The sequence below is a fragment of the Papio anubis genome, chromosome 3 (assembly GCF_008728515.1).
Source record: "Papio anubis isolate 15944 chromosome 3, Panubis1.0, whole genome shotgun sequence".
Lineage (NCBI taxonomy): Eukaryota > Metazoa > Chordata > Mammalia > Primates > Cercopithecidae > Papio > Papio anubis.
The window spans coordinates 121536659-121559942 of NC_044978.1; the positions used below are offsets into that span (position 1 = coordinate 121536659).

The window sequence follows — 23284 nt, forward strand, 5'->3', positions numbered from 1 at the left end:
AAAGTGCTGGGATTACAGACGTGAGCCACCAAGCCCGGCCAAGATATTTAATTTTAAAGTAAGTTAGAAACAGCATACGTATGCTATGTATACAGCTTAAATTGTCACATATTCCTAATTATTTACTAAGAAGGCTTCTATAATAAATTTGCTCATTTGTACTGATGAACTTTTAGTCTTTTTAGCCATAAACTTTTCAGATAATATTTAGTTTTACCATATTATAAACCTTACTTTATGTGAAGGAGTGGGGAAGAAGGGCGTCTTACGATGAAGAGAATTTTAAAAGAATATAGCGAACATGTGATGGTGGCCACTATGCTGGAACTTACGATTTCTCTAGCTGTTTCAGAATTCTGTATTTTATAGAAAGACATCATGCTAAGAAAAATATTTGTATACAGTAGTATCTCCATACTTTTACCCATATTTTCAGAGCTTAAGCAAAAAAAAAAAAAAAAAAAAAAAACACAAAAACCAAAAAAACCACACAACAGTTTTAAATCAAATACCTAATAGTCTTCTTTTTTTGTTTTTAATATATATATATTTTGAGACAGAGTCTCGCTCTGTCACCAAGGCTGGAGTGCAGTGGCGTGATCTCAGCTCACTGCAGCCTCTGCTTCCCCGGTTCAAGCGATTCTCCTGTCTCAGCCTCCGGAGTAGCTTGAGTTACAGGTACACACCACCACGCCTGGCTAATTTTTGTATTTTTAGTAGAGACGTTTCACCATGGTTTCACCATGTTGGCCAGGTTGGTCTCCAACTCCTGACCTCAGGTGATCCGCCTTCCTTGGCCACACAAAGTGCTGAGCCACCACGTCCAGCGTGGTCTTCTTACAGAAGAAAATTTCCATTTGGAATACAACGACTTTAAATTGTATTTAAATAAATCTGGTGTTCTTAATTTAAAACCTGGTTGCAAAATTTCCACAAATGTGTGGTGAATCAAACTAGTCACTTCATTCATTAAAAATGTGTAACATGTGAGAGTTCCAAGTAATTTGCACCAAATTCAAACAACTAATAAACTGTGTATCTTTGTGATTAAGAGCAAGATAATCTTAGATTCACAGCTCTGGCACTGATTAGCTATGTATAAATAAATTAGTCTCTGAATCACAAAATTTACATCTCTAAACTGTGAGTTAAAGTTCCTATGTCCTAGGTTCTTAAACAAAATAATGCAACTAATCTAACATATTGCTTGGTAAATAGGAAACATTCAGTATACGAAAAGAAGAATGTTCCACTAACATAGGATACATAATGGAAGGAACTCCAAACCCACAAGCAATTATAAAAAAGTCAGATGCTCTTGAGCAACATATGATATATTAGCTGGTTAATAATATCTGTAGAATTTATTTTACAGCTCTGTCACTAACAGTTACCTGCGAGATTGTCAAGCATGAAGTTCAGTAGCTTTCGGGTTCCATCTGGGTCCTGGTATAAGTTGAGAATATCCTGTGATAAAGGATTGCCTAAAGCAGAAGACAAAAATAAAACCTATAAAACATAACTGCAAGGCAAGACAGAAATGTATACTACAAAATAAAATACTAATTTCTTAAATTGAATTCTACTGTATTTAATCTATTATATACATTTTAAAAATACATGTGTAAATAAATATTCACAGTCATAAAGAAAAACTTCAAAATCTTTAAACTCTAAAATTTGGGCTTGTCCAAAACATATATACACAGATACATAAAAGCATATATATTAATCTTAGTTCTGAAGTAATATCACAACCTGGCACCTTGAAGTAATCCTATAGGTTCTATGTAAATCTTCGAAAACCTGCATTTATCTTTTAAGACCACAGACAAACTCAAAGACAGCCCTATAGAAGAAAGAATGAGTGATATCTTAAAGAAGAAGGGGTCTTCTTAGAATATTTATATCACATATAGGAAAAACAAATATATTTCAAGTAAGAAGAAAATGTGTTACCAAGATATGTTAGTGACATGTGACAAGAGAACAATTTTGTTATAACAGTAATTAGGAACGTGTGAGTACCAAGAGTACAGATTCATCATATATCAAAGAACACACTATTGGTAACAGACTATAGTCCCTTAAGAAATAAAGGAGGTATTCATTAAGACAAGCAAGCAACAACAGTCTAGCATTCAAATTTGAATAAAAACCACAGAACTTCCAAAACTGAAGGTTCTGTTAATAACAAATCAATCAAACCTTCAATGCAACACATACCCACCAGCACAGCTACAAATTTTTTTGAGACAGTCTCACTCTGTTGCCCAGGCTGGAGTGCACTGGCACAATCTGGGCTCACTGCAACCTCCAGCTTCCAGGTTCAAGGGATTCTCATGCCTCAGCCTCCCAGGCAGCTGGGGACTACAAGCGCCCACCATCACGCCACTAGTTTTTGTATTTTTAGTAGAGACAGGGTTTCATCATGTTGGCCAGGCTGCTCTTGAATTCCTGGCCTCAATTGATCCGCCCGCCTTGGCCTCCCAAAGAGCTGGAATTACAGGCATGAGCCACTGTGTCTGGCCTAAACAAATTTTTTTAATGACCAACCAAATGTTACAAAGAATGCAGAATACCTTGAACTCTTCTACTTCAATTCAATTACTGGTAAATGGTATGAATACTTTGGAAGTCTGGTTGGTAGTTCCTAATTGACTTGCAAGTGGGAAAAGGGAACTTCCTAGGGTGATGGAAATACTCCACATCTTGATTTAGGTGCTGGCTATTAAGGTGTATACCTTTGTCAAAATTAGTGAAGCTGGATTTTACATATGTGGATATTTTACTGAATGTAATTATAACTCCAAGTACTCTTGATGAATGAGTTAGGCAGTAGATTAGACACAGCTGAAAAGAAAATCAGTCATCAAGAAAAACAGATTCAAAGAACATTATCCAAAATGCATCACTAAGAGTCACAAAGATAGAAAACATAAGACAGGAAAAGATATGGAAGTTAGAATAAGATATGAAATTGGAGTTCTAGAAAGAAGAACAAGACTTAAGTTCTGATCCAACATATAAAGATTTTAAAAGCTGTCATTCCTGTCCTCACAATTGAGGTTATAGGACAAACTGCTGTCCCAAACACAAAAAAGCAAATATAGAGAATCACAACTTACTGGCAGCAGAAGTCCACAGCTAGAACTAGAACACTTTAAACTGTAACTGACAAATTGCTGGAGGCTCCATGTAGATTAGCTTGAGAGTTAAAAACTCCAGCCTAGTCTTAGGGCATTCCCACACTTTCCTAAATTTTACTTCCAGGAGTCTTACCAGGCTCTCACTATAAAGACTGGACAAAAATCTCCTCATTCTTCCAAAAGGGGACAGGAGAAAGTAATGTTCTCCTTAATAAGTACTATATTCAAAGGAAACTATTTTACCAGAATCTAAGTTTTCCCAAAGCTTAACAGACCAAGAGTAAGAAAAATGCCCTCTCTAGCCTTTAACATCAAGTAGGAGAATAGTCAACTCTGGCTCACTAAAGCAGACCCAATTACAGGACTATAGGGCACTTCCTCTCCCTCCACACCTTACCACTGCATCAACACCTGCAGCAAACAGTAAACAGTTAACTCCTAGCCAGAAAGAGAGATTACAGAGAGAAGTGAGAAAAGGCAGTATCTGAAGAGGAAAGGCTGCAAATTTTCAAAAACCAGTTTTTTAAATAAATGAACTGATACAGGATGCACAATATATACACAGAAGTTTATGAAAGGATTTCATTTAAAAATAGATTATCGTGCAAACTAGAAAATGACAAACAGAAGACTTTAAAACGAGATGGGCTGTGGCTGGGCGCGGTGGCGCACGCCTGTAATCCCAGCACTTTGGGAGGCTGAGGCGGGCGGATCATGAGGTCAGGAGATCGAAACCAACCTGGCTAACACAGTGAAACCCCATCTCTACTAAAAACACAAAAAATTAGCCGGGCATGGTGGCAGGCGCCTGTAGTCCCAGCTACTCAGGAGGCTGAGGCAGGAAAGTGGTATGAACCCAGGAGGCAGAGCTTGCAGTAAGCCGAGATTGCATCACTGCACTCCAGCCTGGGCGACAGAGTGAGACTCCACCTCAAAAAAAGAAAACAAAAAACAAAAAACAAAACAACGAGATTTGTTGAAAGAACCAATCCTATCAAAAGAATAAACAGGAGAATGACAAGTGTCAACAGCGACTACAGGAGCTAGAATACAATAAAATAATATCTGCAAAGAGTTACACGAATTGTAATTGAGACTTCAAACACTCCTATGGTTATTGACAGAAAAAAGCACACAAAAAAATTAGTAAGGATGAAGAACAGAACACTATCAACCAACTTGGCCTATTATTTACACAATACTCCACTCACAAACCGAAAATAAGCATTCTTTCCAAGTGCACATGAACATTCACCAAGTGAGACCATATTCTGGGCCAGAAAACAAACTGTAACAGATTAAAAAGGAAATAAAATCATACAAAACATACAGTCATGGTCGAACAAAATAAAACTAGATACCAACAGACAAATACCCAGAAAGTTCCCAAATATTCTGAAATTAAACATCACACTTCTAAATAATCCATGAGCCAAAAAGGATGTCACAAGGAGATTTTTTTAACGTTTTAATTGGTCTGGGCATGGTGTTTCACACCTGTAATCCAAGTGCTTTGGGAGGCCAAAGTGGGAGAACTCCATGAGACCAAGAGTTCAAGACCGGCCTGGGCAACATGGTGAGACCCCATCTCTACAAAAAAAAAAAATTTATTTAGCTGGGCATGGTGGTGTGCACCTATAGTCTCAGCTACTCACGAGGCTGAACAGGATTGCTTGGGTGCAGGAGTTAGAGGCTACAGTGAGCTATGATAAGACCACTGCACTCTAGCCTGCGTGACAGACTGAGACCCGGTCTCAAAAAATAAAAGTATAATTAAATGTTTTGAGTTAAAATGAAAACATGACATTATCAACATTTGTAGGATAAGGAAAAATCATTTTTTAGAGGGAAACTTACAGCTTGAAATGCTGACATTAGAAACAAAAAGTTCTAAATTCAATGGTAAGAACAAATGAAACCCAAAGCAGGCGAAACTAAGAGCAGAAATCAATAAAATTTTTTTTTAAAATTGCCAAATTCAAAAGGTGGCACACTCTAAAAAAGAGGCAATAAAATTGATAAACTTCTCTTTGACAGAATGAAAAGACACAAATTATAAATATTAACAATGAAGGGATAGCCATAAAGACAGTAAAAGGAAAGAAATTTTTTTTTTTTTTCTTTTAATGAGATGGAGTCTTGCTCTGTCTCCCAGACTGGAGTGCAGTGGCGCAATCTAGGCTCACTGCAAGCTCTGCCTCCTGAGTTCATGCCATCCTCCTGCCTCAGTCTCCCGAGTAGCTGGGACTACAGGTGCCCGCCACCACGTCTGGCTAACTTTTTTTTTATTTTTGTATTTACTATTTAGTAGAGACAGGGTTTCATCATGTTAGCCAGGATGGTCTCAATCTCCTGACCTTGTGATCCACCCACCTTGGCCTTCCAAAGTGCTGGGATTACAGGCATGAGCCACTGCACCCAGCCAGAAGGAAAGATTATTTATCCTGAAAGGATATCTACCAGAAACCTACAGTTAATATTAATGGTGAAAGATAATGCATTTTCCCTAAAATCAAGAACAAGGTAAGGATATGCACCATTGTCACTTCTAGTCAATATAGTACTAGAGGTCCTAGCCAATGTGATAAAGCAAGAAAAATGAAATTAAAAATATGTATCAGAAAGGAAGAAATGAAACTCTGTGTTCACAGATCAAGAGTTGGTAAAAAGCTCCAAGAAAAAGTAAATTTACAAACTTCACAAGAGATAAGGCCAATACAACTAAAAATCAATTGTATTTAATTCTATACAATGAATAACTGAAAATTTAAAAAGCAGTACCATTTGCAATAGCATAAAAAATCAAGTAAGTAGATATAAATCTAGCAAAATATTTACAAGATCTATACCCTGAAAACTGCAAAACTTTATAAGAAACTAAAGCAAAGATCTGTGTAAATGAAGAGCTATACTGGAGTGAACGACTCAATATTAAGTCTCAAGATTAAGGTATTGATTATCCGCAAACTGATCTGTATATTCAACATAATCCCCTGACAAATTCCAGCAGCATATTTTGCACAAATCATAAGTTCATTCTAAAATGTATATGAAAATGCAAAGCATCTACAAATATCAATGCAACTTTGAAAACTATGAACAAAGTTTGGAAACTCATAATCCCTGTATCATAGCTGATCACAGAGCTACAATTAAACATTTTGGTATTAGCACAGAACAATGGGACAGAATAGTGTGTTTAGCAGTAGATCCACACATATTTGGACAACTTAATTTTGACAAAGTTGCAAGGAAAATTCCCTGTAGAAAGTATAATCTTTTCAACAAATAATACTACAATAACTAGGTATGTATACGCAAAAGAATAAACTTTGTGCCATACATAAAAATTAAAACAAACCATCAACCTAAAGGTAAAATCCAAAACTATAAAATTTCAAAAAAGCATATTTTCCTTCATTTCTACTGTTAAGTAATATTCCATTATATGGATGTGCCACAGGTTTTATACACACAACATGAATGAACCTCAAACACGTTATGCTAAACCAAAGAATCCAGACTTAAAAGGCGACATACTGTATTTTCCAATATATGACATTCTGGAAAAGTAGTTGTCAAGGGCTGAGAGAAGAAGGCATTGACTTCAGTAGGCATAAATGAATTTTGGAGAGTGATGGAACTGTTCTTGACTGTGGTGCTGGTTATGCAACTACATGTCTGTCAACATTCACTGAACTAGACACCAATTCTTACTAAAGAGGTAAGAATTTCACTATATATAAATAGCAGGTCAATTTTTAAAGTTACTTTAAAATTAATCTTTTAAAAACTATATTCAAGGTACCATCTCAAGAATGAACACAAGGAGTCTAGAAACAGAACAGAGCAATTTCAAACAAAGAGAAAGTAAACAGAAAGAAAAATATGGAAAAGAAACCCTACTTTTAGAAGGGCAAGGAAGCAGAAAAAAATTACACACAGTGGAATCAAAAGGTAGGACAGCAATAACAAAAATATCAATAATTTTACGTGAGGCAACTGGTCTGAACCCACATTAAAAACAAAGAGTAGAATGGATTAAAAACAAAGTCCAGCTATATACTACTTATAAGAGCTATACCTAAATGTAAGCACACAAAAGGTTGAAAGTAAATGGATAAGATATACTAGACAAACATTAACGAAAAGAAAATTGGCATAGCTATATTAGAAATACAGACTATAAGACAAAATCCTAATAAGAAAGAAGCTCAGTACCTAGTATTGGGTTCAATTCACCAAAAGACATTATCATCATAAGATTATAATAGTATTAAGTGGGTACTACTTAATAAAATAAACCCAAGATATGTAAAGCAAAAACTGACTGAAGTACATAATAAACAATTTCATTTTAATGGAAATTTTAACAAAAATACTGAAAAAGCCAACAGTCAAAAATTTCTAAAGACATAGGAAATCTGAGAAATACAACTAACAAACTGAAATAATGGACAAATAAATAAATCCTGTGCCCAAGACGATTAAAGAATCCTGTACTCTAGAGAAAGTAGAGAAAAAAAATTCTTTTCAGATACAGGTTAAACATTTACAAAAACCAATCATATACTATGCTATAGGGCAAGAATCAACAAATGTCACAGAACTGGTTCATTAGCCTATAATGCAATTAAGTTTTAAAGCTAACAATAAAAATAACTAAATTTAAAATCAGATACATGGAAATTTTAAATAATATTTTAAACAACCGACAAGTCAAGAAAGATATTATAACCCATATTAAAAATACTTAGACCAAAACAGTAATGTAACACTTCCTATCAAAACAGTGTATGCAACAAAAAAGTAGCCAAACAGGCAAAGCGGTAGCCTTAAATGCTTATATTTGAAAGTACAATCCAGTATAGGTACACATTTATCTCAACTTCCAGAACCAAACAATGCATAGTCGCCACCAACATATACTGAAGCATTCCCTTTAAAACTGGAAACAACAGAAGTACGCCCAGTATTAATGCTTCTACTCAACATCATATGAATTATCCTAGAGTCAGTGCATTAAAATAAGAAAAAAGAAATTAAATATGTAAGAATTGGAAAAAAAAAAAAAAACAAACAAAGCATTATTTCAGATGAAATGATTACTGAATGTAAAACTCCAAAAAATTTGCAGGTAAGTTTTTAGAAGAATGAGATTTTAGCCAAGAAGGCTTACTATAAGATTAATTTTAAAACAAATAGAAAACCAATTGTATTTCTATGTCCAACAGCAAATAGGAAATGGGCGAGAAAAGAAAAAAAGAGAAAGAAAAACCTTAAAAAATAAAACAGTTGGCCAGGTACGGTGGCTCATACCTGTAATCCCAGCACTTTGGTAGGCAATGGAGGATAGATCACTTGACGTCAGGAATGTGAGACCAGTCTGGCCAACATGGTGAAACTCTGTCTCTAGTAAAAACACAAAAATTACCTGGGTGTAGTGGCAGGAGCCTATAATCCCAGCTACTCAGGAAGCTGAGGCGGGAGAATCGTTTGAACCCGGGAGGCAGTGGTTGCAGTGAGCCAAGACTGCGCCACTGCACTCCAGCCTGGGTAACAGAGTGAAACTCCGTCGCCAAAAAAAAAAAAAGTAAAAAAGACAGTTGTGGTTTACAATAAAAACAAAAAAAGTATAAAGTACCTAGAAATAAGTTTAACAGATGTACTTGATTGGTGTAGAAAGCTATAAAATTTTACTAGAAGATATTAAATAAATGGACAAAGAGCCCAAATTCATGAATAGGATGATTCAATACAATTAAGATGTCAATTCTTCCTAAATTGATCCAGACAGTCAATGCAATTCCAGAGTTCAAACAGAGTTTTTCATGAAACTTAACAAGCTGTTTCTTATGTATGAGGAAGAGCCATGGTGCCCAAATTGTCAAGACACTGCTAAAGAAAAATGTGAGGGGACTTTCAAAACCAAATACCAAGTTTTAATATAAAGCCATAATAAGTAAGATAATATGCTAATTGGGACAAGGTTAGACAAATTGACTACTGGAAAGAAATAGAAATTCCCAAAATAGACCTAGACATAGTTAATATATAAGAAAAGTGACTTTACTGGTCAATGAGAAAAGGAAAAACTATTCACTAATGATGTCAAGACAACTGGTTACTCAAGGGGAAAAAAACAAAATTAAATTCCTCCCTAAATTAGACCCCTCAATACTATATTTAAAAATCAATTACAAGAGCCACGCACGGTGGCTCACATCTGTAATTCCAACACTTTGGGAGGCTGAGGCAGGTAGATCACCTAAGGTCAGGAGTTCGAGACCAGCCTGACCAAGATGGTGAAACCCCGTCTCTACTAAAAATACAAAAACTAGCTGGGCGTGGTGGCGGGAGCCTGTAATCCCAGCTTCTCAGGAGGATGAGGCAGGAGAATTGCTTGAACCCAGGAGGCAGAGGTTGTAGTGAGCAGAGATCGCACCATTGTACTCCAGCCCGGGCAACAGAGTGAGACTTTGTCCCCCGCCCCCCCAAAAAAAAATCAATTACAAATGAATTAAAGAATTAACTGCAAAGAGCAAAACCTCAAAACTTTTAAAAGATGATACAAGAAAATATATTTCTGATTTAGGAAGGGTAAGATTTCTGTTATTAACAAGACACAAATGTACTAAAAACAAGAGAAAAGATTTCAAAACTCAACTACATTAAAAATACCAGATCTGGCCGGGCATGGTGGCTCACACCTGTAATCCCAGCACTTTGGGAGGCTGAGGTGGGAGGATCACCTGAGGTTAGGAGTTCGAGACTAGCCTGGCCAGCATGGTGAAACCCCGTCTCTACTAAAAATACAAAAATTAGCCAGGCATAGTGATGCATGCCTGTAAATCCCAGCTACTTGGGAAGCTGAGGTAGGAGAATCGCTTGAACCCAGGGGGTAGAGGTTGCAGTGGCCGAGATTGTGCCACTGCACCCCAGCCTGGGTAACAGAGCGAGACTCTGTCTAATATATATATATATATATATATTAGAAATCCATTCATTAAAAAGATACAAGAAAACAAAAGGAAAAGCCATGGAGTGGGAGAAGACACTTATAATGCAAAATAGAAAAAAGAACTCCCCCAATTCAGTAAGAAACCATCGAATAGAAAATAGGCAAAAACATCATTAGTAATTTCAAAGAAATATAATGGCCAACAGACACATGAAAAAATGCAAAATCTTATCAGCAATTAGAAAAATGTCAATTAAGAGTACAGTTAGAAACTATTTCATACTCAATAACTGGCAAAACTTAAAAATCTGACAATATCAAGTATTGGAGAAAAGACTGAAAATGAAAACTGTATTAATTTTAAGTAGTATCTTTCAGTACAACTACTTTGTAAAACATTATGGCATTGCCTAAAAAACCTAAGGATGTACAGATCTCTACATCCCAATTCCACTCCTATGAAGTATATCAGAAGACATGTATGAGAATGTTCATGGCTGTACTGCTGATAGTAGCCAAAAAGAAAAATGGAAGCAACCTAAATATCTACAGCAGAATGAATGAATTATAGTATATTCACATATCAGAATACAATACAGCAGTAAAACAATGAATTGTCATTAGATGTACGCATCAACATGGCTGAATCATAAAAACATAATGCTGAATAAAAACCAAGTCATAGGCTGGGTGCGGTGGCTCACGCCTGTAATCCCAGCACTTTGGGAGGCTGAGACGGGTGGATCATGAGGTCAGGAGATCGAGACCATCCTGGTTAACATGGTGAAACTCCCTCTCTACTAAAAATACAAAAAAATTAGCCGGGTGTGGTGACAGGTGCCTGTTGTCTCAGCTACTCAGGAGGCTGAGGCAGGAGAACGGTGTGAAACCGGGAGGCGGAGCTTGTAGTGAGCCGAGGTCACACCACTGCACTCTAGCCTGGGCAACAGAGTGAGACTCCATCTCAAAAAAAAAAACAACAAAAACAAAACAAAACAAAAAAAAACAAAACAAGTCATGGAAAATTACATTCAGTAGGATTCCATTCATAAAAAGGTTAAAACACCTTTAACAGATGCATACACAACCCCAATACCTAAATTCAGGATAGTAGTAACATCTGGGAGAAAGACGTAATCGTGAAAGAAAACGCAGGAAACATAAAAGGTATAGGGTATCTATAATGACAAGGTATGATTGTGGCTATTTCCCCATAATCTCACCAACAGGGCTATTTTGTCAAATTTTTCAAATTCTCCCAATCTGATAGGTGAAAAATGATAATTGAATATAATTTCAATTTGTACTATTATTATGCATAAGGCTGATCAGGTCCAATTTTAGACCTCTTTGTATATCATCTGGTATGAACTATTAATATGTTCTCTACTAGACTGTTCTTTTTCTTATTGATTTTTAGAAGCTCACATACAACACAATAAATAAAATAAGTATTTTGTCTCCTATATAAATGACAATTATATTTTCCTAGTGCATTTTTTTAAAAAAGGTATTTAAAATATTGGCTAATAGGAGAACAGCTATTCATTTAATTATTTTCTTTAAAATGTATGTTAATTACTCTTTTATATTATACTTCAAGAATAAAACAGATTTACAAAGTAAGTCTTCCACTGACATGGTCCATAAACGGACCAAATAATTCTTGGAAGAAAGCTAGAAATTTTCAAAATTAGTGAGGTCCTACATATTTTTATGACCTGGGACATCAATTTTTATTGCTCAAGGACAACTTGTTGGCCCACATGTAGGATAAAGTATTGCCTTACACCTTAGGACATGAATTCTAAATTCTTTTACAATAACTATGAGAATTGCTTTTACTTATGCCTTTTCTTCATAAAATTAATACATTTTTATTTTTCTAAGTGACTTCACAGAACACTTCCAACTTACTAGATTGGCCATGTCTGTGTCTATAGTTTTAAAATTGGCCTTCTTATCCTAATTCCTCAAATAACCTACTCTCCACACTCTCCTCAAATCTCAAAATAAAATTTCTAAAAATTAGCTTGTTGAGCCAGCATGACCCAAATCATTACTAAAATTTCAGTATCTGAGTTTCAAAAGAAGAAAAGGAAATAGAGAAAAAAAAAATCTTCCAGTTTCAAGACAAAATGTCTCAGAAGCAGTTCATTCTCATTGTTTCTTTTAACCATATCACAGTGCTATTTCAAATGTTCCATTCCATTTTTTTTGACATAAAGTGCCATAATATGGTAAGTCTGACTTTGAAATTATTTCAAATTTTACCTTCCTAAGAATATAAAACTACCATTCATTAGCAACACTGTATCCCTTCAATTGCTTCAAAAGCTACTCTTGCTATTACCATCTTAAACTTTTTTAAAGGAAGAGATCTGGCTTTCTGGATCATCTTGGAAAGTGGCACTGACAAAAAACTAAATAGACTCTCAAAGAAGTTTAGAAAAGCGCTATGTATAGGTACTTACCATATAACAAATTGAAATTTAATAAAAAAGAATTTATCCACAGGCATAAACAAAGCTAAGTTACAGTTGGTGAAGCAGAGCTGGTGTCTGACTTGATAGATTTCAAAGAATGTAAATCAGTAGACAAAAGGCCACTAGAATCGAAGGCCAGTCAAAGACAATTGTTTGGAAAACTATCATTTCAACTAGAAAAACTGAATGAAGGACTAAGAAGATAATATTCAAAATTACTCATTCAGTTGATACTTAGTACAAATTTTCTGGAAACATGCTTGTACTTGAGATAATATGAAACAGAGTCATGAAAGAGTAAGAAATACTAACAGTTGCTTTTTCAGGAATGTTTCTAATACAAAGGGTAAGTCCACTGGATTCAACAGCAAATTACTTGCCTGGCGTGGTGGCTCACGCCTGTAATCCCAGCACTTTGGGAGACCGAGGTGGGCGGACCACCTGAGGTCGGGAGTTGGAGATCAGCCTGACCAACATGGAGAAAGCCCCGTCTCTACTAAAAAACACAAAAAATTAGCCGGGCATGGTGGCGCATGCCTGTAATCCCAGTTACTTGGGAGGCTGGGGCAGGAGAATCATTTGAACGTGGGAGACAGAGGTTGCGGGGAGGTGGAGGTTGCGGTGAGCCGAGATCGTGCCATTGCACTCCAGCCTGAGCAACAAAGTGAAACTCCATCTCAAAAAAAAAAAAAAGTAAATTATTCATTTGTCATTGATATGCTTTCTATCAATATCAGGAAGAAGAAAATAGCTACTAGTGAGGAATAGACTTGCCCCTACTCCAACTCTAGCTGAATGGCTATCTCAACTATATAATGAGATTGAGCATAAAGAAAATGAGGCGAAATGTCTCAACAGTACAATTTCAAATGCCTTGGGTTAATCCTCAATCCTCAGGAAATATTTTAGATATAAGTATTCTCCCTCTCTACTTTATATGTGATTTTAAAAAATCAATAAAATCTTACAGAGAAACTATAAACACAAGATTCAAACCATTCATATAATTGTCTAATTTATGAAACTGAATAAGGAAACCTAATTGTCATATGATATTTCAACCAATAATATCATCATTCTTTCTATTCTTATTCAAACTTCATTCTTAATGATCCATTATATGACATAAGCAAATGCAGGCAGAACATTATCATGGAAACTAAAATAGTCTTTTAAGAAGGAAAATAAAATCTATGAAAGTGTATACTTTACAAGGCTTTGACTGATGTTTATTCCTCATGAGCACAGGAGAAAATGTTTAATACAGAATATTTGTACTTGGTCCTATTAATTCATAAACTCTCATATGCTATGCCAAAGAGAAAACTATACAAATTTCAATGTTTCTATGAATTCAGTGTGCCTTTCATCCCAAATTGACTGAGAAAGATAGTCAGAGAAGTATGTATTTTGGACTAACACACGTTACTTAGAATAATTTACTTAACAGGTATAGCTAATTTTACTATTATAACGTTTTCTCTCCTATAATCACATCAATGCTATTTTATTTAGTCAAAAGCTAAACATGAGGCATTCTGGCTGAGGTTTAGACTATTATTATGTAAAGTAATTCCTTTTTTTTTTTTTTTTGAGACAAAGTTTTGCTCTTGTTGCCCAGGCTGGAACGCAATGGCGCGATCTTGGCTCCCCGCAACCTCCGCCTCCTGGGTTCAAGTGATTTTCCTGACTCCCAAGTAGCTGGGATTACAGGCATGCACCACTACACCCGGCTAATTTTGTATTTTTAGTAGAGACTTTAGTAGGTTTCTCCATGTTGGTCAGGCTGGTCTCAAATTCCCGACCTCAGATGATCCGCCCGCCTCGGCCTCCCAAAGTGTTGGGATTACAGGCATGAGCCATCACACCCGGCCTAGCATTCACTTTTTTTTTTTTTTAAGTGTTAATTTAAATTATCTCTTCTAAGAAATTTCAGTTTTACAGAAAATTAAAGGTAAGATATAAAAACCAAAAAATTTTCCCCTTACAAGTTTGTTAAAATGATGGCACATATTGAAATCTTCAAGTTCAATTTGATACATAAAGAACTACTTTTCTTTCAAGAGAAAGTACACGTAGTCACATTCTCAAAATCATACTAAAACTTAACCTTTTTAAAGACCAAAATGCTCTTTCAAAGGATCAGAATACCTGAAAACTGTTTAAAAGTGACTTACCTTTCAAACCTAGAGTTTGTAGCTGGAAGAGCCGACCAAGTTCATAAGGCAAAACCCGTAACAGATTGTTATTTAAAAGCAATTCCCTGTTTAAAAAAAAAAAAAAAATTGTTTAATATACTAAGTTTTATTAACATCTGTATTTGCCATTAATGCTCCTTCTAACATACTATAAGTGATTGTTTATATTCAAGGCACATCTCTATGTGCTCATCCAAAAACACTGTACAATATAAAAGTACTATGAAATGTGTAATTGCCACTACTATTAACAATGTTTCTATTTCTATGATTTACTCATTCTCTAGCTCACATTAAAGTTGGAGGTGTAGGAACTGCATATCATTCTCAGGCTAAATCTACCCCCTTTTCTCTCACCAAAAATGCCTGTCAAATGCAAATGTGACAGATATCCTTAGTATCTAACCAACAGATATCCTTGAACCCCATCTAATCAATAGAAAAAAGTACAAATTTTTACACAAACTTCAGGAATAAACTGTAATTAGTAGCCAATCACCTATACCTTAAGTAACTGAATACTAATCATATCAAAATACTAAGAAAACAAACCAAAAAATTAATAAAAAGATTAATAAGAAACAGGTGAAGTATATTAAAGAAGACAAAAGAAAATGTGAAAAGATGAAAAAAACACTATGATCAACAATTACTGACATGAAACATAAATATTAAAATAAAGCATAGATAGTACAGACAAGAATAGGACAGCATAAGTAAGATCTAACTTTATGACTGTGAAATTTTGAGCAGACTATAGCAAAAAAATAGCACCCTCATTAGTGGATGACCGAAAGTAAAAAAAGCAAGTAAAGGAAAGTGAAGAACAAGATTTTAAAACAATGTTTAAGTTTAAACATGTGACGGCAATTTTTAAAAATTATTACTCAACAGATAATCACTGGAAACATTTAGATAAGATCTTAAGATTTCCTACAAAGTTTTTTTAGGATTTCTTTAGGGAATTTTTAAAGAATCCCTAAAAATTAGAAATAAATCCATTTCATCAGGTTTTAAGGTTTCCTTAAGGAGTTGTATTATGAAATATAAATATACTTTGACTCAAATAACAGAGCTATGTTCTTATCAGTTGTATTCATCAGCAAAACTTCATTTTTCAAGTATTTCTGATCAGTCTTATCACATTGGATAATGAGACTTACTATTTTAGCCTCACCCCACCTCAAGTTTGTCAAGGAAACTGGTAATATAAGCACACTCTAATTCAGGACCCTCCAAATTTAAAGAAAGGAAAAGAAATGAATAACGGAGGCCAACTCAAGCACTATGCTTAGACAGTTTATATAATTTGATAGTTACAACACACAAAAATCCTACTATAATTGAGTAACATCCCTAATTTTCTTAAATTTAGAATTTTATATAATGAGTCATGTCTGTATTACTTCCTCACCTGAGAGACACCATGTTTCCTAGTTCTGCTGGTAAACTTCTGAGTTTATTGGATGACAGATCCAGGTAAACCAGATTATGAAGCTTGGCAATATCAGGTGGAATGCGACTAAGGTAATTGTCATTTAGGTGCAGCGCTGTCAAGTGTGTCAATGACCAAAGTGATGTACTTAGGCTCCGCACTCTACCTAAAAGGCAAAATACTGAAGTGTAAAACCCCAGGCCCAAGATGACACCTAAACTACAAGGACTAAAAAGTGGTAAGAGAGGCTGCAAATACACATGGATATTGTATCTCTGACATTTTAGTTTTTCATTTAATGCATTTGATTGCTTCCAAACACGCCTGGCCCTCCTTTACGTTCATGCCACTTTCACATGACAACCACTCTTTCTCATGAACCTTCCATGTATTAAATGAGAAGTGGCAAAATGTGGAAACCCTTGGAGTTTAACTGAGTAGTTCTCAATCAGAGGCAATTTGGTTTCCTCAAAGGATTTGGAATGCCTGGAGACATTTTTGGTTGCCACAACTGAAGGAGTACTACTGCTATCTAGTGAGTAGAAGCCAGGAATGCTACTAAGTATCCTACAGTGCACACAACAGCCCTCCACTATTATTCAGCTCAGTGTCAGTAGTGCCAAGGTTAAGAAACCCTAGATTAACTTAGTAAGATCGGCTCATATTCATTCTTTTGACTACCAATCATCCATCCACCCAGTTACCTTTTAGCTAAATGTGCAAGTAATTCTTGCTATTGACATTACAATGTAGGGTTTAACTCTTCCAAATGAATGCCTATTGGGGAAAAAATGGCATTTTATATATAATCTGTATTATACCAATTCATAAAAGAAAAATAATACTTATATTTTTAATAAACTTTAAATTTTGTAGTAATTTTAGATTCACAGAAAAGTTACCAAGATAACACAGAGAGTTCCTATATATCCCTCCTTCAGCTTCCCTAACATTAGAATCTGCATCATCACCATGGTACATTTGTCGAAACTAGGAAACCAACACTGGTGCATTACTACTAACTAAACTCTAGACTTTATTTGGATTTCACCAGTTTTTATACCTTTTTATTCCAGATTCAATGCAGGCTACCATTTTGCATTTAGTTACATCTCCTTAGTATCCTCTGGTCTATGACAGTTTCAGCCTTTACTTGTTTTACACGACAATGACAATTTTGAGTATTAATCAAGCTAGGTATTTTGCACAAGGTCCTTTAGCTTGAGTTTGTCTGATGTTTTTCTCATTATTAGACTGGAATTATGAGTTTTTAGGAATCACATTTTATTTTACCCAATCCCAAACAGGTAGTAAGGTCCTGTAACATAGTTATTATAATTTATTAGAATAAATAGATAGCTTCCAGGTTTTCTCCTTTGCCGACACTGAGATAGGAGGATGGCAAAGATTTCAATTTGCAAAAATAATTACTCTGAAATAGCCTAAATGAAATCTATTATATCAAAGAACCTGGTTTTACTTAGAAACTAAACTCCCAATATCCTCAATTCCAGATGCCTGCTCAATGTAATTAATCTCAAAGAATAGAAACAAAGATATTCAGTCACACATAAAACAGATATATTAAACACCAGTATCTCAACATCTTGTAGCTTTTCAACTAGTCTGTCTAATTAAAAATGTACAACAAAAAATATAGCAATACTCAACTTTTTTATTACCACTATTACATGCCAGATTAAATGCTTCAGATTCCACTCACCCGAGATTTCTAATTCTGCCCAGTGAGATTTTTTCCCATTGGCTACCTCCTCTGCTGACATGATGGTATAAATTCTGCGAGGATCTGGAGGATCATATTTTTCCTTTGGCATCCCTATTAGTCTGTTTAAAAAAAGAAAAAAAAAAAGGAGATCAACAATTATTATAGTCTTACTTTAAAAAAAGAGAAAATAAGATAGGGTAAACTCCTTTTCTCTCCCCATTACCAGTCTAGTAAGTCATTTTATACCACAAATTCTCACTTGCAGAAAAAGAAAACACACACATTATCTGCAGTATGCTAGGATCTTGCAGGAACTTATTATCAGATGCCTCAGGGAAAATGCAAATAAGCAACAGCACTGGACTTTGCAATGAACATCATGGTTGCTTCCTAACCCCTTCCCTTCATTTAGCTGTACTGCTTTCCCAAGTAGTAGTTTCCAGAATGGACTCTGACTAGTCTAATAGAATCAGTAATTCTATTCTCCTTTCCTCAGTGATATTCAGATATCCCATGCCTAAGACAATCAGCACATGATATTCCCCTTGCCACAGAGATTTAGTTCAGGAGTATCTAATAATCACAAAACCGCAGAACTCTTTCTATGTTTATAGGAAAAGCAAGCTTCTCTCTCCTGCTGGTCATAAACAAAGAAGAATACAGCCCAAATTGCTGTTGGCAGCCATGCAACAACAATAAGGAAAGTCAGCCATGGAAGGCAGAGTCTGGAAAACAGAAAAACAAAGGCAGAGTCCTCACTGAATCACACCTGTAGCACACCCAAATGCTGGCCTTTTCTGATACACAAGCCCATATAGTTCCCTTACTGTTTAAGCTAGTTTGAATTGTGTTTTCTGTTACTACTAATCAAAAGTGTCCTAATTATAATTAGTATGAGTACATATCTTAGTTTGCCTGGGTCAGTCTTGGTTTATATCTGTTGTTCTGAAGCAATTATTATTATCATCCCTTTTCATGCTCAAAAGAGTCCAATTTGGATGAGTTACATGGTCACCCTAATCAAAACTAGTATACTCATGTGTCGTTTAACAAAGATATGTTCTGAGAAATGCATTATTAGGCAATTCAAACATTGTTATGCAGCACAGGACTATACTGTGCCATCTTCCTGCTGTAACTGCCAAAATAATCACTGAACAATTATCAATGATGACTAGATAGACATAAAACTCATCAAATGTGCTATGTATGAAGTAGATGACAAATGGCTCTAAAAGTAACCTTATTCAACATAAGAAGTACTGCTTGGTAGTAGGCAGAAAATAAAATCCAGTTCATATCTAACAAGAATAGCAAATGACACAACGTCCTGAGCCTAAATTAAACACCTGCATGCTTTCAATAAATTGCCACATAGTATTTATATTGGGTTCTTTGCTCATATTTTAACATATATACATACACCCCAAACAAAACCAAGCGTCTGAATCGGGAACTGTTTGCAAGTAAAGTTTAGACCTTATATCCCAAATTGAAGAGTTGCTTTCAGGTCATCTGAAATTTGTTACATGTAGAGATTAATGAAATTTGTTACATATAGAGATTAAAGAAAAAAGAGATATTCTATCATGTAACAAGAAATCAAAACGCTAGTTTATAAGACTGCAATCAAAGTTTCCCATATTATCATTTTCTCTCACATTTCTAAAGGGAAAATAGTCATTCCTTTCCACTTACTTAAAGGAGCAGAGAGAAAGTTTTCCATATCTCTTCATATGTTAACAGTAATTAGTTTCCAACTTTCCAGGTTAAGCTCTTCAACTCTAATCTTATCATACAATTTGGGCGATGCTAAGCCGTATTTTATTTTCCATAAATGTCTCAGAACTCCATATAGCACAAAGAATATGATCATTTTCTGCAGGAGAAGAAATTTGATTTCTACCATATTCAGCCTATATATAATACTTCTGAAAATAAAGTTTTTAGGTAACAAGGTTTTCAGAATTTCTGCTGTACACCATAAGGCACATGTGTCTCTTTGGGTACTTTTGTGTAATAATGTAAGAGTCTACAAAAAAAATACAAGATTAAGCAAAGCCAAATCAAACAGTTGTAGATCCAAAGACGCACTACGTAATCCATTACCTACAATGAAAATGGGTAAAACACCCTAAATTTGCAAAAACATATAGGTTTCACTAATTTTAGATTTTTTTTTTTTTTTTGGAGACTGAGTTTTGCTATGTCGCCCAGGCTGGAGTGCAATGGCGCGATCTCAACTCACTGCAAACTCCGCCTCCCAGGTTCACGCGATTCTCCTGCCTCAGCCTCCTGAGTAGCTGGGGTTACAGGCGTGTGTCACCACGCCTAGCTAATTTTTGTATTTTTAATAGAGATGGGGATTTCACCATGTTGGTCAAACTGCTCTCGAACTCCTGACCTCGTGATCCACCCACCTTGGCCTCTCAAAGTGCTGGGATTACAGGTGTGAGCCACCACACCCGGCCCAATTTTAGATCATTTTTATAAAATACAGGGCATAGGATTAGAAGGCAATTTAATCTGTTTTAATCACAGCTCCCACTAGATGGGATGTTCCTTAAGGGGACTATGTTTCTGTGTGGAGACATATCCTTTTTATATCTCTATACAGTTCCCGCCACATAGGAAGCACTTAACATGTATTTGTGGAATGATCAATGATCATATGCTTTATAATCCTAAAATCTGCCGCCTTCCTCCCTCCCTACTCATCTCACAGCCAATTAACACCCAATGCTTTTCTAAAAATTGATACAAAGAAATGGTAATTCATCCACATGTTCAATTTTCCCAGATATTTTAAAAATCTAGATAGAAGATTAATAATTACCATCTTTTCTGGTGCTCCAATTCTAATCTCTAAAACAGATACTATATGGAACTACATTTCTGTTTTTTAATTCTGCATGTTTCAATCTTTGTAAGTCTATTAAAATTACAAAATCTCTTCCTTTAAAAAAAAAAAAAAGCACTATAAAATGTTTACCAGTATCTATAATATGTAAAAACCAAAGTAAGATCAATACTCATATTAGGGGTCAGAGGTCTCTTTTGGATTTGATTAGGACGTCAATAAAAATGACTGAAGCTAAAACATTTCTCATTTGAGTTTACTAAATAATTTAGTATAGTTCTGGTCACGATTGCCCCCAAAATCAGGTTTTTATTGTGCTATTAAAAACACGCAACTTGGCCTGGCAAGGTGGCTCCCGCTGGTAATTCCAGCACTTTGGGAGGCCAAGGTGGGCGGATCACTTGAGGTCAGTAGTGAGGTCAGGAGTTTTAGACCACCCTAGCCAAAATGGTGAAACCCTGTTTCTACTAAAACTACAAAAATTAGCTGGGTGTGGTGGCCCATGTCTGTAAATCACAACTACATGGGAGGCTGAGGCATAGGAATCACTTAAACCCGGGTGTCGCAGGCTGCAGTGAGCCGAGACTACCCCACTGCACTACAGCCTGGGCAACAGAGTGAAATCCTGTATCAATCAATCAATAACAGAGAACTCAATTTCAGGAAATTAACATTATTAAATCCTTCCGTTCAGCTTTATTTTCCCCTCGCAGGTCTCAGCATCAACTTTCCACCTTGTAGGCATACCACAAAAATCTATTTCAAAATATCTTCAAATTATGAAATAAATTATTCAAATGTAACTTCAATCTCTAAATGTGACACTGATCATGTGGCTTCAAATAGTCTCATATACAGCTCAGTGCAAGACTTAAATACTGAGTGATTAACATTTTTCACTCAAGAAAGAGAAATGTTTTATTTGGGAAAACGTACTGCAATTAATTTCTTTCTTTTTTTTTTTTTTTTTTTGAGACAGAGTCTTGCTTGTCGCCCAGGCTGGAGTGCAGTGGCCGGATCTCAGCTCACTGCAAGCTCCGCCTCCCGGGTTTACGTCATTCTCCTGCCTCAGCCTCCAAGTAGCTGGGATTACAGGCACCCGCCACCTCGCCCAGCTAGTTTTTTGTATTTTTTAGTAGAGACGGGGTCTCACCGGGTTAGCCAGGATGGTCTCGATCTCCTGACCTTGTGATCCACCCATCTCGGCCTCCCAAAGTGCTGGGATTACAGGCTTGAGCCACCGCGCCCGGCCAGCAGTGCAATTAATTTCTTATCTTTAATTTCAAACTAATGAAGAGGCAGGTTTTTAAATTAGTTTTTCCAAGAGTTTCTAATTTCTACAACAATTTACATAGATTCTCAAAAGATCTTCCCATTACATCAACCAAATTTATACTGGGAATCCCGATTACATAACAAAGCCTGTTAGCAACACCTTTCCAACCTCGCCATCTAACTTCATTTCAACACTATGTAAAATACTCCACTTAGTTCCCCAAATACTACACAAGCTGTTTTTGAGTCTGCCATTCATTCACTCTTTATTTCTTTATTTCTTAGCGTGTCTCCTACAAAGGCCTCAGAGACTCTGAGTAAAATTTCTGAGAGTAACCATCAGTCCTAGATAAGGAACCTGATTTTCTCCTACGTCTTATATACTCCTTACATTAAAAACTTTTAATCTCCATCACCAAAGGCTGATTAAACACTACCACAGAGTGAAGACTTTAATAAATTTGTCTTTGGTTCTATTAAACAAAAACTTCAGATAACTCTGTAAAATACTGACTTCATAGAAAATGTATTTCAAAGCTGGGCACAGCAGTACACTCCTCCGGTCCCACCTAGTTGGGTGGCTGAGGTGGAGGGATCGCTTGCAGCTAGGAGTTCAAGGCCATTGTGCACTATAACCACACCTCTGAATAGCCACTGCACTCTAGCCTGGGCAACATAGCATTAAAAAACATTAAAAAATATGCAGCCTTAAAAAAAGAGTGAGTTCACGTCCTTTGCAGGGACATGGATGAAGCTGGAAGCCATCATTCCCAGCAAACTAACACAGGAACAGAAAACCAAACACTGCATGTTCTCACTTCTAAGTGGGAGGTGAACAATGAGAACACATGGGCACAGGGAGGGGAACATCACACACAGGGGCCTGTCGGGGGGTGGGTGGCAAGGGGAGGGAGAGCATTAGGACAAATACCTAATGGATGCAGGGGTTAAAACCTAGATGAGGGGTTGATAGATACAGCAAACCACCATGGTACATGCATACCTATGTAACAAACCTGCATGTTCTGTACATGTATCCCAGAACTTAAAGTAAAATTTTAAAACACATTAAAAATAAAAAAATGTTTAATGTATTTTAGGGGGGGTTGTATTTTAGTTTTTAAATTTATAAGCAATATTATATGTAACGCTAGGTCTGCTTTGCACAGAAAAATTTAAATTTAGAGTTTCCAA

At 35.8% G+C, this 23284-nt stretch overlaps 1 protein-coding gene across 8 annotated transcripts in view; it reads right to left on the minus strand.

The window, feature by feature from the left end:
* Window positions 1-23284, minus strand: part of CNOT6L (CCR4-NOT transcription complex subunit 6 like) — a 103360-nt gene that overhangs the window by 40825 nt on the left and 39251 nt on the right. For 5 of the 8 annotated variants that reach the window (XM_009206889.3, XM_003898721.5, XM_009206888.4 and 2 more), the window contains exons 2-5: window positions 17953-18074; window positions 16209-16395; window positions 14774-14859; window positions 1395-1484 (exon numbers count right to left, since the gene is read on the minus strand). In XM_009206889.3, coding sequence (XP_009205153.1) covers window positions 1395-1484; window positions 14774-14859; window positions 16209-16395; window positions 17953-18064 — 475 coding nt within the window. In that variant the 5' untranslated portion in view covers window positions 18065-18074. Of the gene's footprint in view, window positions 1-1394; window positions 1485-14773; window positions 14860-16208; window positions 16396-17952; window positions 18075-19653; window positions 20155-23284 lie in introns of those variants that run through there. The other 3 variants (XM_009206885.4, XM_009206886.4, XM_009206890.4) reach the window with 3 other exon arrangements.